Genomic DNA, 17,866 nt, shown 5'->3' on the forward strand with positions numbered 1-17,866 from the left:
CCTTGTGAATACAAGCAATCTCTCATTCAGCCCTTGCTTTTTTGAGATAGATTCTTAGTATGTAGCTCTGATTTGCCCCAAACTCTAGATGTGCCTGCTTCTGCCTCCCAGAGTACTTTAAAAATAAACAGGTTTGGGGCTGGGAAGGTAGCTCAGTGGTAGAGTGCTTGCCTTGCATGCATGAGGCCCTGGGTTCGATTCCTCAGCACCACATAAGCAAAAAGAAAAAAGCCGGAAGTGGTGCTGTGGCTCAAGTGGTAGAGCGCTAGCCTTGAGCTGAAGAGCTGAGGGACAGCGCCCAGGCCCAGAGTTCAGGCCCCACGACCGGACCCAAAATAAATAAATAAATAAAAAATAAAAATAAACAGGTACTTGGGCACTGTCATTCACAGTAAATTAATCTTGGCTGCACTTTTAAATAAAACTGTTTTTATCCACTTGCCACAATTAAATGGGGAAATTCATTCTGTTCTTCTTGTACTCAATACTGTATTGAGTATATTCTTTATTCTGGCTAATTCCATAATGCCCAGTGCTGTATGGAAGCTGTTGAAATATATGATGTGCCCATTTCCCATAAGATAAAGTCAGCTCCTTATTAGCTCATGTACCCAACACCATTTCTTCCTTAAACACAAACGATGGACTAATGACAGGTATGCACTAGGTTAACCATCCTGTGTTTTGGAACCTCTCATCTCTAGGGCAGATGGCTGGGTCGAAGGAGGCCATTATTCCCAGTCTCATTAGCACCACTCATTAATTAACTGAGCTTCTTTCCAACCCTCCTTCTGGCCCTTGTCCTTTTGGCAAATCTAAGCCAAAATATTTTTGTCTTTTTTTTTTTTGGTACTGGGGATCAAACCCAGGACGTTGCACTTGCTAGGCAAGTGCTTTGCCACTGAGCTACATCCCAGTCCTAAGCCAAAATATTTTGAAAACATAACAACCCATTCTGGGCTGGGAATTTGGCTTAGTGGTAGAGTGCTTGTCTAGGATGCATGAAACCCTGGGTTCATTTCCTCAGTACCACATACAGAAAAAAGCTGGAAGTGGTGCTGTGGCTCAAGTTCTAGAACACTAGCCTTGAGCAAAAAGAAGCTTAGGGACAGTGCTCAGGCCCCAGTTCAAGCCCGAGGACTGGCAAAAACAATAACAACAACAACAAAACCTCACGTCTTTCTTTGGCATCTTATCTTCTCTGATTCACACTAACCCAGCTTCTGTACTTCAGAAGGAAAAAGAAAAGGAGTGTTTGGATGGAGATTGTGGTCAATACTTCTGACAATGACTCTCAAAATAGTGCACAGCCCCATGAGATGATTAGGACATCTGGAATCTAGCTCTATTTCACTCTGCCAAATGACTCAGCATGACTCCAGCAAGTCCTGTGTCCCTGTGCTTCGGCCTCCTTATCCTAAGCAAGTAAACAAAACAAACAAAATAGAGCCAGAACATCCCTTTGTTGAAGTTCTGCAGCTTGGAGACTGACATTACTGAGCTGTGTGGTCCTTCTAAGAGATGCACACCAAAGATGGTATTCTTTGTCAGGGGGGTGATGAACCACTAAACCCACCTGTTCATGCCTGCCTCGAACTACACAGCTGGCTTCCCAATTGGGCAAAGGAGCCTTTCAGTTAGGAATCCAGGAAGACGCAGCTGGAGCTTGCACACTTTTTTCCTTTTTATCCAACTGCAGGGTGGGGCAGGAGAAAGGCTGGACTTCTGTAGTTCCTCTCAAGGCTCTGGCCCGAGCAAATGATCAACAGCAGGAAGTCATTGTCAAAGTAAGCCAGAGTCACCTGCCTGGGGCCCCTTTCCAAATCCCTGCTTACAGGAATTGGAGCAGAAAGGCACCAGTTCCACAGCCTTTCCTTAGGTTACTCAGCTTGGAGTTCATAAGAAGGACTTAACACCACTCTCCTGCAGAAATACCAGGAGCAGAGGTATTTCCTGAGTGGTCTGAGGGCTGGGAAGAGAGGAAACCCTAGGGTGAACAAATACTTTGTTGGATGTGTGTCCGTTCTACAACAGCAAAAAGTGAGTGACTTTGGGAGAGAAACAGGAGCATGGAAATGATGCACATTTCATTCTTTTAGGGATGAGGTTAGATTAATTGATGGGGAAGCCCATGTGCTAAGATCCAGCACCAGCCAGAAAGCAAAAAACGCTCATTGTCCATGAAACTTCTGGGAGAATGTAGTGAGGACATGAGGAATAAAGGCACAATTTTCCAATTCATATTTTCTGGGCTATAACTGCCCAACAGAGGTTCCTGAGATCCAATTACATACCCAGAAAAAAAGAACAAAACACACTCTTGCATGCAAGCAAGCACGCATGCGCGCACGCACACACATATACCTCATCTCAGACATCAGCATACAAAGGGCACTTGTGCTTACAAACATACCAGGGTCAAAGTACAGAAGGATGGAAGGCAAGTGGCAGAGACTCCCCACAGGGCAGGTAATTACAATCAAAGCATCAACTCACAGACTCTGAGGAGATTTTCTTCAAAAGCTCAGCCCCTGGGGTTCCAACGAGTCTTAAAATGAGCTTCAACTGATCAATATCTAATGGTAGACTATAAAGGAAAATGTTGGGACAAATAAAAATGAAAGAAACAAACAAATGAATAAATAAAAACAAACAACAAAACCATAACAAATATAACAAAATAAACAAAACATCCCAACAAGTTTAAAATCCCAAACCAAGCCAATAAGGTGAACTCATCTAGTCAAGCCTTCTGCAGAACAGTCATTTAAGGAGGACATGCACCCCTGTACAAAAGTCAAAATGTTGCCCCAAATGTACCAACTAGGATTCATTTTGTGCATCTGTCAACATCACCAATCAGTAAAATGAAGCGACTTTGGCTGGAGCTTAGCTGCCAAAGATGGCAGATGAAAATGCAAAGTCTCCACTTAGTCCAGAGGCTCAGCCTATACATACCTCCTCACCTTCCATCAAAGTACTAGGACCTGGCACATACTGAGTGCTGGCAAGCAGAGGGCTACAGAAAGGAAAAGAAAAAAAAAAAGAGCACAGCAGCTAGGGACATGCAGTCTATTTGTGACTATTCACCTAAGGCCTAACCTGAAGAGCTTGAAACATGCCAGTCCAGAGGCCTGTGGCGATCCCAAAGCCTGCCCCCTCCACACACCCTAAAGAGACTTCTCCCTCCTACGACTGCTGCAGTGGGCCAGCAGAGGGTGCTTTCTCACTGTATGTTCTTTCCAGAGCTCCACAAAGAAGCAGAACACACCAGTTTTAAATCTTACAAAGGCAAAGTGAATATAGAATATAGGCATGGGTGGCTCACACCTGTAATCCTAGCTACTTAGGAGGCTGAGATCTGAGGATCACAATTCAAAGTCAACCAAGGCAGAAAAGTCCTCATGATACCTTTTTTTTTTTTTGGTCGGTCATGGGGCTTGAACTCTGGACCTGAGCACTGTCCCTCAGCTCATCAGCTCAAGGCTAGCGCTCTACAGCGCCACTTCCGGTTTTCTGGTGGTTTATTGGAGATAGAGTTTCACGGACTTTCCTGCCCAGGTTGGCTCTGAACCGAGATCCTCAGATCTCAGCCTCCTGAGTAGCTAGGATTACAGGCATGAGCCCCCAGCCCCCAGCCCCCAGCATGATACTCTTATTTACAATTAACCACTCAAAAAACCAGAAGTGGCACTGTGGCTCAAGTGGTAGAGCGCTAGCCTTGCACACAAAAAGGCTTAGGCACAGTGCCAGGTCCTGAGTTCAAGTTCCATGGCCAGAAAAAAAGTATTCATCTGGGCAACCAAGTCTCATGTCTGTAATCCTGGCTACTCAGGAAACAGGTCTGATGATCCTGGTTGGAAGCCACCTGGGGCACACAAATCCTAAAGACTCTTTTTTTTTTTTGGGTCCGGTCGTGGGGCCTGAACTCTGGGCCCCGGCACTGTCCTTCAGCTCTTCAGCTCAAGGCTAGCGCTCTACCACTTGAGTCACAGCACCACTTCCGGGTTTTTTCTTTTTGCTTATGTGGTGCTGAGGAATCGAACCCAGGGCCTCAGGCATGCAAGGCAAGCGCTCTACCACTGAGCCAACTTCCCAGCCCCAAATCCTAAAGACTCTTATCTCTAATTAATCAGCAAAAAGCCAGATGTGCATGTGTGGCTCAGATGGTAGAATGCTAGCCTTGAGGGAAAAAAGCCAAACAACAATGTGAGGCCCAGAGTTGAAGCCCTAGTTCCAGCACAGAAGAAAAAAAGTAAAGAAAAAGTTTGCAAAACCCCATCCCAGAGCCAAACACCTATATTCTTCAGGAAATAAATTAGAAACAAGTGCATTAACATGTTATTTCAAAATTAAGAATATAAAAGAAACGTCTTTTTTTCTTTTTTTGTTAGTTATGGGGCTTAAACTCTGAGCCTTGGCGCTGTCCCTCAGCTCTTCAGCTCAATGAGACCACTCTACCACTTCCGGTTTTCTGAGTGGTTTACTGGAGATAAGAGTCTCATGGAGTTTCCTGCCCAGGCTGGCTTTGAACCTGGATCCTCAGATCTCAGCCTCCTGAGTAGCTAGGATTACAGGCGCGAGCCATTGATACCCGGCTAAAAGAAACATTTCTTAAAGCATATTGTTCATGGGCACAGAACAGGAATGAGGCAAGATGAATACTCTCTTACTCTAAAAGAGAAGAATCAGCTAGATGTCAGTGGCTCACACCTGTAATCCTAGCTATTCAGGAGGCTAAGATCCAAGGATCACTGTTCAAAGCCAGCCTGGGCAGGAAACTCTGTCTGACTCTTTTTCCAATAAACTACTCAAAAAGGCCATAAGTAGCACTGTGGCTCAAGTGGTACAGTGCTCAGGGACAGCGCCCAGGCCCAGAGTTCAAGCCCCAAGGACCTACAAAGAAAAATAATCTTCTTAGCTTATTTAAAAGTACTCAATTTACACAAATTAGTTCCTTCACAGAGTTCCCACAAGATAGAGTGTATCACACAAGAGAAAAAAAAACTAAACTATTTAAATCCTTAACAGGTCATCCTATATGAATCAAAACTGACCTATAAAATAAAGCAGTAGAGACTGATACTTTTGTTTAGTGACTCTGGACTAGTTGGCAGGAAAGTCAAGTCTCATCCACTCTGTAAGACAGAAACTATTGAGTGGCCTCCCAGATGCCCAAACTCATGGGAACCAACCTCAGTGGCTCCCATCACGAGGGTCACACTCCATACCTTTCTCCATATGGGTGGCGAACAAGCCTCAGTTACTCAGCTTCATACTCACAGCCCTCTGGGATTGGAATCAAACTTTTCTGAATCTGCCTTAAACTATGAATGCCGAACTCACCCAGTGCTTCGATTCACAGCAACTTTCAGACACTCCTAAGTTAAAAGGAAAATACCCACACCTCTCTCTCCCCCCTTGTACCAAGCATTTCCCCTTGTTATTGACCCTCTAATCCCTGCTCAAACAAGAACTCTTCCACAAGCTCTTCCTGGGTATCTTGAGTTTGAAAATTCTCTCATTTATTTTCCTAATAATATTCTTCTATCATAGTGTTTTTGTCTTTCACCTAATTTGGCAATCAGAAGAAGATGTTTGTCTAAGTAACTCCTACAAATCATTTCTGTTATTTTGTTTTGGCCAGTCCTGGGCTTGAACTCAGGGACTGGGCACTGTCCTTGAGCTTCTTTAGTTCAAGGACAGCACTCTTTTGGCCTTTTCTGTTTATGTGGTACTGAGGAATCAAACTCAGGGTTTCATGCATGCTAGGCAAGCACTCTACCACTAAGCCACATTCCCAGCCCATCTTTTTTTTTTTTTTTTTTTTTTTGGAGGGTTGGTCATAGGGCTTGAACGCTGTTCCTGAGCTCTTCAGCTCAAGGCGAATGCTCTACTGCTTGAGCCACAGTGCCACTTCCAGTTTTCGAGTGGTTTACTGGAGATAAGAGTCTCACAGACTTTCCTGCTCGGGCTGGCTTTGAACCTCGATCCTCAGATCTCAGTCTCCTGAGTAGCTAGGATTATTGGCGTGAGCCACCGGTGCCCAGCTTTTTAAAAAATTATTTTTGTGCTATTCCTAGGCTTGAACTCAGGGCTTGGGGCTGTCTCTGAAATTATTTGCTCAAGGCTAGCACTCTTACCATTTAAGCCACTACCCCACTTCTGGCTTTTTTGTGGTTAATTGGAAATAAAAAGTCTTACGGACTTTCCTATCCCAGCTAGCTTTGAACCACGATCCTCAGGTCTCAGCCTCCTGAATAGTTAGGATTATAGGCAGGTGCTACTAGCTCTTGGCTTAATTTTTTATAGTAGTACTGGGACCTGAACTCAAGACCTCAAGCTCTTATTTGGCTTTTTCACTAAGGCCAGAGCTCTACCACTTGAACCACACCTCCAGGTGTGTCTTTCTTTTGGTTAAATGAAGAGTCTGCCTAGGCTGGCTTCTAACCTCAATCATCAGCTTTCAGCTTCCTGAGTAGCTAGGATTACAAGTGTGAGTCACTGGCACCCGGTTCCCACTCAGTTTTGAGTGCAGGTAACATCATCCATAGAGTAGTTTGGTAAATCCTGGCTGTTCTGAAAAAGACATACTTCCATAGGCTTCTCAATCTGATTCAATCTACCTGGCTCTCAAAACCGTATTTTATGAAAGTTTACACCCAAAAATTGTTCCAAAAAAGCTGTTTCATTTACTACTGAGCCTGACAGAAGTCTCAAACACCCCACCTGATGTGTTCACACCATGAAAAGTAGGCAGACAGTGCTACGAAGTGTTCACACCAAGAAAAGTAGGCAGATACAGTGTGTGAGCATGTAAGGGCTTTGGGCAGGGCTGATACAGTATGGCAGCCAGGGTTCTGAAGATTAGTTACTGCATGATATAAAGAAGAAATCTGCTTAGTTGCTAAGAGCATTTGAATAAAGGAAGCCAAAGTATGTAAACCCTAGGTTCCCCGAAAGCTGCATTTCCAGCTAAACACAAGCCCAGTCTTTCAATAGGACCAGGTATTGCAAGGCCACAACCATGTGTCCGGGCAGATAAGCCAGGAGGAGTTTCAGGCAGCAATAGCAGTAGAACAAAGCAAAATTTAATGCAATATGACAAGAAGCTATTTCCATAGCAAGCCATCTTTTCTAATAGATGTAACCTCCTTTTACCCCTGGGTAGAAGGTCCATTTACTGTGCTTTAAACTTGAATCATAACGCCCCCTCCCCTTGAGTTCTCCCCATCCCCCCCAGCCCCCTGTTTGCAGGGCCTGAACTCTGGGCCTGGGTGCTGTCCCTCAGCTCTTCAGCTCAAGGCTAGCGCTCTACCACTTGAGCCACAGTGCCACTTCCGGCTTTTTTCTTTTTGCTTATGTGGTGCTGAGGAATCGAACCCAGGGCCTCAGGCATGCAAGGCAAGCGCTCTACCACTGAGCCACCTTCCCAGCCCCCCCCCTTTAAAAAAATATAACAAATATAGAAAATGGCGATCTGGACTGAAATTTGTTGTGTGCATGTGCATCCAGTACTGGGGCTTAAACATAGAATTGTGCTCTGGTTTGGCTTTTTCGCTCAAGGTTAGTACTCTACCACTTGAGCCACATTTCCACTTCTAGTCTTTTGCTGGTTAACTGGAAATAAGTCTTCCAGATTTGTTTGCCCAGGCTAGCCTTGAACCACCATTCTCAGATCTCAGCCTCCAGAGTGTCTAGGATTACAGGTAGGAGCCACTGGTACCTGGCTTGAATATTATTAGTAGTAATATTATTGTCAGTCATGGGACTTGAACTCAGGGCCTGGGCGCTGTCCCTCAGCTCTTCAGGTCAAGGCTACTGCTCTACCACTAGAGCCACAGCACCACTTCTGGTTTTCTGAGTTTATTGGAGATAAGAGTCTCACAGACTTTCTCAGGCTGGCTTTGAACTGCAATCCTCAGATCTCAGCCTCCTGAGTAGCTAGGATTACAGGCATGAGCCATCAGTGCTTGGCCTTGAAGATTATTTTTAAAATCAAGTTCTCTCAAACAAGAGCAAAATGTAGTTAGAATGAAGAGGTAAGGAAAAAAAACAAAAAGGACAATGGATAATTGGAGGGAAAGGTAAGAAGGATATTTTGGTCACTTTTAGTATCTTAATAACTCCTCAGAAGCATCTATGAACCAAAGTTAATGATGAGCAATAGACCTTGTGCAGGACCTACCTGCCTGAGAGCAGCAGCTCCCAGTGAACTAGATCCACACAGAGTAGAGAAGCTCGTAGGGACAGACAGGATGAGCTCCAATGAAACCCAGCCTACTTCTTTCTCTTCTGGATTTTCAGTTACACACACACACACGCACGCACGCACGCACGCACGCACACACAACTAGTAAGGCACCTTAGGTTTGTCAATAAACCCAAGAACTTTAGCCTTTTCTGGAAATATACATTCTAAAGTTACCAACATTTATTAAGGCTTAGTATGTAGAGTGAAATCACTTTGTAAAAATGAGGAAGAGGACTGGAGAGGTAATTCTGTTTCAGTGATAGAGTGCTTACACGCAGTCACGAGGCCTTGAATTCCACCTCAGCATTGTAGGGGGGTGAGGAGGAGGAAGAAGAGAAGAAAATGAGAAGAGCATTTGAAACCAACAACTGAAAGCCATGAAATATGACCACAGGGGGCGCTCCAGAAGCTTTGGTTCAACTACCCACCTTTTTATCACTTCATCTGAGTAGAGTGGACCCAGGTGGTCATTTATTACTCTTTGTTCTGAAGCGTGTCTGAACTGTTTCACAACAAGTTTGGAAGAGATGGGAAGAAGAAATGAGTAACTGTACGTGCTAATTTCATCCACTGAGCAGGCCATCAGTGGAAGGCAAGTGGGTTGTAGCACAATGGTCCCCCAGTCCTCCAGTCAAGTAAGAGCACTAGTAGTAAGAGCGCTAGTTCAATGCAAATGAGAGCAGGGCATGCTTTGACACATGTAGGAAATTCACTTAATTTACTTTATTACACAGGAAAGCAGGACAACAAAGCAAGACTGTGATCTCTGGGAGACAGAGCTGCAGTTGATGCAATAGGGTTCTGAGACTCATTTCCTTGCTTCCTTAGGTTGCAGTGAGCCTGGGAAATCATGTGTTTCTGAATCATTTCAAATCGATGGCATCTGAAATAAGTTAGCAGTACACCAGAGAAGACATTCTCTGTCTTCCCTCTATCTGATACACCTAGTCAGTCCTACAGACAAGGGCTGAATTCTTTACAAAACTACTCTTATGAACACTATTATTAGACCAGAAGAGTTCTGTAATCATAATAGGCAGATGGGCTGGGAAGGTGGCTTAGTGGTAGAGCGCGCTTGCCTTGCATGCATGAGGCCCTGGGTTCGATTCCTCAGCACCACATAAGCAGAAAAAAAAGCTGGAAGTGGTGCTGTGGCTCAAGTGGTAGAACGCTAGCCTTGAGCTGAAGAGCTGAGGGATAGCGCCCAGGCCTAGAGTTCAGGCCCCATGACCCGACACCCCCCCCAAAAAAAAAAGAATAGGCAGAGGTGGTGACTGTGTGACATCATGAACATAATTCCCTCTAATGAATTAGAAACTTACTAATGGCCAAGCGCCAGTGGCTCACATCTGTAATCTTAGCTTTTTAGGAAGCTGAGATCTAAGTATCACAGTTTAAAGTCATCCCAGGCAGGAAAGTCTGTAACCCTCTTATCATCAATTAACCACCAAAAAGTCAGAAATGAAGCTGTGGCTCAAGTGGTAGAGTACTAGCCTTGAGCAAAAGAGTTCAGGGACAGTGCCAAGGCCCTGAGTTCAAACCCCAGAACTGGCAACAAAAAACAAAACCCACATACACATAAATGTTTTTTGTTTTTGTTTTTAATTTTTTTTGGTCTGGTCGTGGAGCCTGAACTCTGGGCCTGGGTGCTGTCCCTCAGCTCTTCAGCTCAAGGCTAGCGCTCTACCACTTGAGCCACAGCGCCACTTCCGGCTTTTTTCTTTTTGCTTATGTGGTGCTGAGGAATCGAACCCAGGGCCTCAGGCATGCAAGGCAAGCGCTCTACCACTGAGCCACCTTCCCAGCCCATAAATGTTTTTTTTTTTTTTTTTTTTTTGGTCGGTCGTGGGGCTTGAACTCTGGGCCTGAGCGCTGTCCCTCAGCTCTTCAGCTCAAGGCGAGCGCTCTACCACTTGAGCTACAGCGCCACTTCCGGTTTTCTGGTGGTTTATTGGAGATAGGAGTCTCAGGTCTCTCCTGCCCGGGCTGGCTTTGAACCGCGATCCTCAGATCTCAGCCTCCTGAGTAGCTAGGATTACAGGCGTGAGCCACCAGCGCCCGGCTAAATGTTTGTTTTTAAACTTGCTTAAAGACCTGCAGCTGGAAGGAGCAAAGATCTAAACCCAGTAAGTATGATTGCAGTATGCAGTGTTATCTGTCTCTCTATCACTGCCTATGCAGGCATGTGAGTCTGTGACTGTCCAAATGAGAGCTCCAGATACAGCAAGGAGAAGGGGCAGAGGACAGCCTCAGGAAAATGTCTGCTCCAGAGGGCAAAACAAGGGAGCTACAAATTTCCCCTAATCCTCTCAACTTGGACTGTAATGTAGATATGCAGCCAACTGCTAAGGGAAAGCGATAAGGCAAATAAAACAAAGGACAAGGGAGAAATTTTGTGCATTAAACAAACAAAATACAGCAGTAGGGGTTAGTAAAAAAGTGAGTGAATATGGGGGGGAGGGTAGAATGGCTGAACTCTACATGGATCCCATAATGTCCAGGAACACCTTAGCTTTCCCTAAGGAGCAGGTGTTTCAGTTTCTGAGGGAAGTCTATGATCTCTAGCTAGGAGATGTTCAGAATAGAAAACATGGATAGATACCATGACATCACAGTAAACTGACATTCTGGCTGATCAATTCAATTCCTGAATTTATTTGGGTATGGGGCTACACCAGCACTTAAGATATTTAAGCATGATTGTAGAGAGGGAAATGTGGCCCAAACAAAACCATTTGCAGACCAGTCAGCTGAATTTTACAGATGCCGCCCAAGCCAACTGTAGGCACACATGTAAAGGCTCTCACATAAATACCCACCTTCTGTAAGTGGAGCAGATGAGAGAGTGAAAAGCCACATTTGAGGACATTTGACATTTCCTAATCATACAGCAGGGAGTACAGGGCTAAGCTAGACCATGACCTAGAGAACAAGTCTGGGACTACACTGGGACTGGCTCTACCCCAGGACAGAGTTGTGCTGGGACGGACACACACACACACACGCGCGCGCACGCACGCACGCACGCACGCACGCGTGCGCACATGACATGGTGACCTTCTTGCTTTTACTACTTGTTGTTACAAAGCAAACTCAACAAGACAGCAGGCCTGTCACTGCAGGGACACAACGCAGCCTTTTTAGTACATAAACCAAACTCAACCACAAGATACCCTTGATTTATAGATGGGTGTCTGCTCACTACGGGTTGCATAAATCCACTAAACCTGTCACTGGGGTCTAGGACATGTAGACACTTGGGTGTCAGAACTGCTATAGGAAGATTACTCCAATAAGAACCTTATTGTCCCCCCCCCACACACATACAAAAGAAGGGTTTTTGTTTTGTTTTGTCTTGTTTTTTAGCCCTGTGCCAGTGGCTTATGGCTATAATCCTAGCTACTTAGGAAGCTGAGATCTGAGAGTCACAGTCTGAAGCCAATCAGGCAGGAAAATCTTTGAGACTCATCTCCAGTTAACTAGCAAAAAGCTGGAAGTGGAGTTGTTGCTCAAGTGGCAGGGTGTCAAGCCTTGAGTGAAAAAGCTAAGGAACAGCATCTAGTACTGGCAACCACATGAACACATGAACACACACACACACACACACACACACACACACACACACACACACACACACACACACACACACACACACACACACACACACACACACACACACACACACACACACACACACACACACACACACACACACACACACACACACACACACACACAGGGTTTTTAAGCTTGGTTTTCCAGCTTGCAAAAAATAAACGGAAGTCTCTTTTTTAGAAAGGCACACAACCCAGCAGGAGGGGAGGAACTCATAAAAAATATCTAGATTATGAAAGCAAAAAATTGAGAGCTTCTCTACAGACAAGTAAAGCCAATACAAATCCATGGACACCAGAATATGCAGAAGAAACAAACTTTATAAAGGATACGGTCTGTACCAGGAAACAATGTTCTTCCAGTCAACAGCTCGGCCATTATGCATCCCACTGACCAAATATCCACTGGCAAAATTAAAGAGAAATAAAAGCACATAAATGGTTACTGTTATTATACTTGGTCACAGTAGGACCATCACTGAAGGTGAAATATATTCAAGCTAAGATGGGTGCTAGAGGCTCATACCTGTAATACTAGCTAGTCAGTAGGCTGAAATCTGAGAATCTCAGATCTGGATTTGTGTGGTAGACAAATCCAAGGAACTCTTATCTCCAATAAAGCAGTAAAATAGCCAGAAGTGGAGATGTGGCTCAAGCGGTAGTATACTAGCATTGAGTGAAAACCAAGAGCTTGCGGCCCTGAGTTCAAGCTCCAGTACTGGCACAAGAAGAAGAAGAAAGAAGAAAGAAGAAGAAGAAGAAAGAAGAAGAAGAAGAAGAAGAAAGAAGAAGAAGGAGGAGGAGGAGGAGGAGGAGGAGGAGGAGGAGGAGGAGGAATATTCAAGACAATCATTACATAAGACAACTGAAGTTAAACAATAATCACGTCTCATTTCTATAGAACTAAATAAACTTAAGACACTCAATATTTGACACCCCATAAAAGGTGTCAAAGTCATAACAAGGTAAAAATTTCTTATTTATAGAATAGTGCATTCTCCTACATAAAACTAATGGGCTACTGGCTTCAGAAGCACTCAAAGTTTTGTTGAAAACTCAAATAAAAACATAACTGCTAAATGACAGTTGGAAAGCTATTAAGAAAAAAAAAAAGCCCTGTTTCAGCATCTGAGCAAATGAAACAGTTTCTATTGATAGTTATTGAAAAGAACACTAAGGGAAGATGCTTCCTCCACTGCCATCTCTGAGAACCAATCAGCAGCCGGGAAATCCAAACCACAAGGCCCTGGGTAAGCAGAACAAGCAATACCTGTCTGGTTGTAATGCATCCAGTTCAGCATGATCTCAGGAGCCCTGTACCACCTGGTGGCCACGTAACCTGTCATTTCATCATCAGTATGTCGAGCCAGTCCAAAATCAAGAATCTAAGAAGACAATCAGGCACTAGAATAAGCAAATGCTAAGATTCATAGAGTGGGCAGGCAGGGAAGGTCTCTATTGCTTTATTTAAAAAGAAGCTATTGGGCTGGGAAGTTGGTTCAGTGGTAGTGTGCTTGCCTCACATACATGAGGCCCTGGGTTGGATTCCTCAGTACCACATTAGCAGAAAAGGCTGGAAATGGCACTGTGGCTCAGGTAGTAGGGTGCTAGCCTTGAGCTGAAGAGCTGAGGGACAGTGCCCAGGCCCAGAGTTCACCCCCCCCCCACCAACCCACACAAAAAAGAGGCTATTATTTTCTATTTATTTATTTATTTTTATTACTGTGAAAATACTGTATAGAGGGGGGAGGCTATTATTTTCATCAACAGATTTTTGGGGTCCAAACTTAGATTGAATGGTAAACACATTATAAGAACTTTAGAAAATTATAAGCAAAACAAAAGTATCCTTCCTTGGTATTTACTGGATCAATAAAAACATAAAAACATAAAGTTTGTCCTTAATGGCTTTACAGAGCCCCAAACCAGAAATAAAGCAAATTTCCCTAATAGATAAATGGGCAACAATTTCTGACATGCCTATCAAATGGAATACTACTCAGCAACAAAAGGGAAAAGACTCCTAAAACACATAATATAGCTTAAGAAAATTCTAAACAAAAGCCAGATACATAAAATTATATGATTCATTTGTATAAGTTTTTGGAAAGATTAATCTATAGGGTTTTTTAAAAAACGATATGTGGTTATTTGCAACCAGGGTTGAGGATACAGAGGTAAAAAATTTATAGGAGGAAAACTTTTTTAAAAATGGGGCCTCACCATGTAACAAAGGCTGGGTTTAACCTGGAGATCCTTCTGACTCCATCTTCTGAGTTCTGGGTTATTACAGACATGTACCATGATACCTGGCTCTTAAAAAAGAAATATGTGGCCAGGCACTGGTGGCTCATACCTGTAATCCTACTCAAGAGGCTGAGAGATGAGGGCTGTGGTTTGAAGCCAGCCTGGGCAGAAAAGTCCATGAGACTCTTATTGCAATAAACTACCCATAAAAAGCCAGAAGTGGTGCTATGGTTCAAGTGGTAGAGCTCTAGCCTTGAGCACAAAGAGTTTCAGAGACAACTCCCAGACCCTGAGTTAAAGCCCCAGGACTGGCAAAACAAAACAAAAAAATGTGTGTGTGTGTATGCATGTGTGTGTGCGCGCGTGTATTTGTGCATGTTTATTTTATTTTATTTTAATTTTTTTTGGAGTCCGGTCGTGGGGCCTGAACTCTGGGCCTAGGTACTGTCCCTCAGCTCTTCAGCTCAAGGATAACGCTCTACCACTTGAGCCACAGCGCCACTTCCAGCTTTTTTTCTTTTTGCTTATGTGGGCTAGGGAATCGAACCCAGGGCCTCATGTATGCAAGGCAAGCGCTCTACCACTGAGCCACCTTCCCAGCCCAAGTGTGTGTTTATTTTGCACTGCTGGGAATCAAACCCAGGGACCTATGCAGGCTAGGCAAGTACACAGCCACTGAGCTACATCCCTAGCACAATTATAATTGTGATGGTTAGGAAGATATATAAACTTGTCAAAGGTACACTTAAAATAGCACATTTTACTGTATGTTATTTGTTTTAAAAAAGTTAAGGTGGCACAGGCATGTAATCCCTGCAAGGCTGAGACAGGATGATCTTAAGTTGTGGACCAGCCTGAATTAGGATTACACAGTAAGACCCTATCTCAAAAAGATAAACAAAGTTATTTAAAAAAGGAGCATTAGACAAAACAGCTCTAGAACTCTATTCTTCTACACATAGTTTACTTATCTTTTTTTTTCCTTCTTTTTTTTTGACTGTGTAGGTCTTTAACTTTGGGCCTAGGCACTGTCCCTAAGCTTTTTAGCTCAAGGTGAGCACTCTACCACTTCAGCCCACAGTGCCAATTCTGGTTTTCTGATAGTTAATGGAGATAAGAGCCTCATGGACTTTCCTGCCTGGGCTGGTTTTGAACCGAGATCCTCAGATCTCAGCCTCCTGAGTAGCTAGGATTACAGGTGTGAGCCACCAGCGCCCCGGCTTACTTATCTCTTATTTCAATTATTTCAGTGAGTGGTTTTTGGCCATTTTTCCTAAATAATTTAACCTAAACAATCTAGTAATTATTGCTTCAGGAATGCTTGACATCCAGACTACAATTTTCCTTTATTATATTACATCTCAAATTTAACTTTACTCAAAATAAAACCAAAAACCACTCAATGCCACTTTCAATGTCACTGAAGCAGCTTACTCAGTCTATGGTTTAAATTCCACAGTTTCACCTAAAAGTTTATGGCTTAAATCTAGAAGTGTGCCTTGATCAAGATGCTTTGTGTTCATAAACTAAGATGTTGAATCAAAACTCCTCTGTACAACTACTTAAAGAAAATTTCATGAACAAGTGAAAATTAAAAAAATAAAAACACATTTGAAATTTGCTATTGCTCAGGATGAATTTTCAGACAAATCAAAGTCGGCCTGATTAGTCACAGGAATCATCTGTAGGCAAAGCAAACCACAGCCACTGTCTCCCTCTTGGTCTTACCTTTAGCTCACAGTCCTCATTCACAGCAAGATTACTGGGTTTTAGGTCCTAGGAAGCAAGTACAGAGAGGACAGGCTGGACTTTATCCTCAATGACAATCCTCTCCCTAGAGGTAATAGTGAGGATCCACATATCAAAGGAAGACCTTATTTATCCACACATCATCAGACCATCTTCAGCCTAGAGGCAAACTTACTTAGCCTTAACTAGGCATAAAATTTTAAAGAAATTGCAACTTTCTTCAGTCAATCTCAACAAAGAGCAGAGCTGCAACTGGTCAACATTCCAATGGCTAAAAGTATGTTTAAATTAAGATTGGCTGAAAGTTATTCTGTTTTCTTTGGTGATGGTACTAGGAATTGAACTTATTCACAGTCTCATGCGTGCTGGGCAGTGAGCTACTGTCAGCCCTGGGTGCCATTCTTCTAGTTCCGCCTCATATTCCCAAAATAATAACTGAAGTCATAATACATACCCTGTGAATTATGTCAGCTGAATGTATATACTGCGAAAGAGAAAGAAGTCCATCAAGTAAGTTCTTTTCAACTTTCAATTATAAATATTCTAGAACAAATTTATAGCACATTTTCATGAAACAATAAGGACCTACAACTATTCACAGTAGGAGCCAAGACAGTTACAATTAGCAATACAGTGTCCATTCACAGTCATGATTTCCACAGCCTTCAACTCTGCCTACTTGAGCTTTCAAGGATTGCTTGACTGTCTGAACCTCGATAAAGACTCAAAGCTGTTAGATATTAAAGATGGCTTGATTTTTAGGACACAATTTATCTTCTTCTGCTACAATTAAAATAGCCTTCTTGAGTTTGTTAACACTTCAGCATTACACTGACCAGATACATCATTATATTACAAAGTTACTAGTTTTTAATATGGTAAGTAAAAAATCCTTAGCTCCTAGATATTTATACATCATATATATGGCTAGAATGAAATGATGTCACTTGGGAAACACAAAGAAGCAAGGTTGGCCATGTTAAGATAGTTGTAGTTTCTGACAGACCACCGTTTGTTACACTGTGTTCTTTCCTTGTGATTTCGTGTGTTTGAATTTTGCTTCTTTGTTCTAATGCCTAGACAGAAGGAAGAGAAAGGAAAAAGAGAATTGGTTTCTCTGTCTATACCTTTAGACCTCGGAGAATCTGGTAGATGAGGAACTGAACATGGTCATCCGTGAGTTTCTGACATTTTACAATATTGTTCAGATCAGCCCCCATGAGATGGGTCACCAGATACCTAGAAGTGAATGGAAAGTTATACAGTGATACAAATGTTTAAAAAGTTTTTTTTTGTTTTTTGGGGTTTTTTTTGGTCCGGTCGTGGGGCCTGAGCTCTGGGCCTGGGCACTATCCCTCAGCTCTTCAGCTCAAGGCTAGCGCTCTACCACTTGAGTCACAGCGTCACTTCTGGTTTTTTCTTTTTTGCTTATGTGGTGCCGAGGAATCGAACCCAGAGCCTCATGCATGCAAGGCAAGCACTCTACCACTGTGCCACCTTCCCAGCCCTTAAAAAGTTCTTGTCTTCATAAAATTTTCAAAGGTTTTCAATGAAGGCTTGAAGCAGTGGCTCAAGCCTGTAATCCTAGCTACTTGGAAGGCAAGAGATTTGGCCTCGAAGTTTGAGGACAGCTTGCGCAAAAAATGTTTGCAAGTTGCCATCTCAACCAATGAGATGGTGGTATGTGACTGTCATCCCTGCTACACAGGGAAGCACAAATATGAGGCTTGTCATCCAGACTGAACCAGGCATAAAGCAAGATCTTATCTTAATAGTAACCAATGTAAAAAGGGATAGCAGAGTGAATCAAGTGATAGAGTGCCTGCCTAACAAGCACAAGGCTCTGAGTTCAAACTCTAGTACTATTTATTTATTTTGATTTTTTATCTATTTATTTTTTTTGTTGGTCATGGGGCTTGAACTCTGGGCCTGGGTGCTGTCCCTCAGTTCTTCAGCTTAAGGCTAGCACTCTACCACTTGAGCCACAGTGCCACTTCCAGCT

General features: G+C 43.3%; 1 protein-coding gene across 3 annotated transcripts in view; it reads right to left on the reverse strand.

Annotated features, from left to right (window-relative positions):
• Window positions 1–17,866, reverse strand: part of Mapk14 (mitogen-activated protein kinase 14) — a 63,402-nt gene that overhangs the window by 12,081 nt on the left and 33,455 nt on the right. For 2 of the 3 annotated variants that reach the window (XM_070023885.1, XM_070023887.1), the window contains exons 4-9: window positions 16,992–17,103; window positions 16,319–16,348; window positions 15,844–15,891; window positions 13,139–13,253; window positions 12,202–12,273; window positions 2,497–2,576 (exon numbers count right to left, since the gene is read on the reverse strand). In XM_070023885.1, the coding sequence (XP_069879986.1) occupies window positions 2,497–2,576; window positions 12,202–12,273; window positions 13,139–13,253; window positions 15,844–15,891; window positions 16,319–16,348; window positions 16,992–17,103 (457 nt within the window). The remainder of the gene's footprint in view (window positions 1–2,496; window positions 2,577–12,201; window positions 12,274–13,138; window positions 13,254–15,843; window positions 15,892–16,318; window positions 16,349–16,991; window positions 17,104–17,866) is intronic. The other variant, XM_070023886.1, reaches the window with a different exon arrangement.

The sequence above is a fragment of the Dipodomys merriami genome, unplaced genomic scaffold (assembly GCF_024711535.1).
Source record: "Dipodomys merriami isolate MVZ:Mamm:240054 unplaced genomic scaffold, mDipMer1.0.p SCAF_16, whole genome shotgun sequence".
Taxonomy (NCBI): Eukaryota; Metazoa; Chordata; class Mammalia; order Rodentia; family Heteromyidae; genus Dipodomys; species Dipodomys merriami.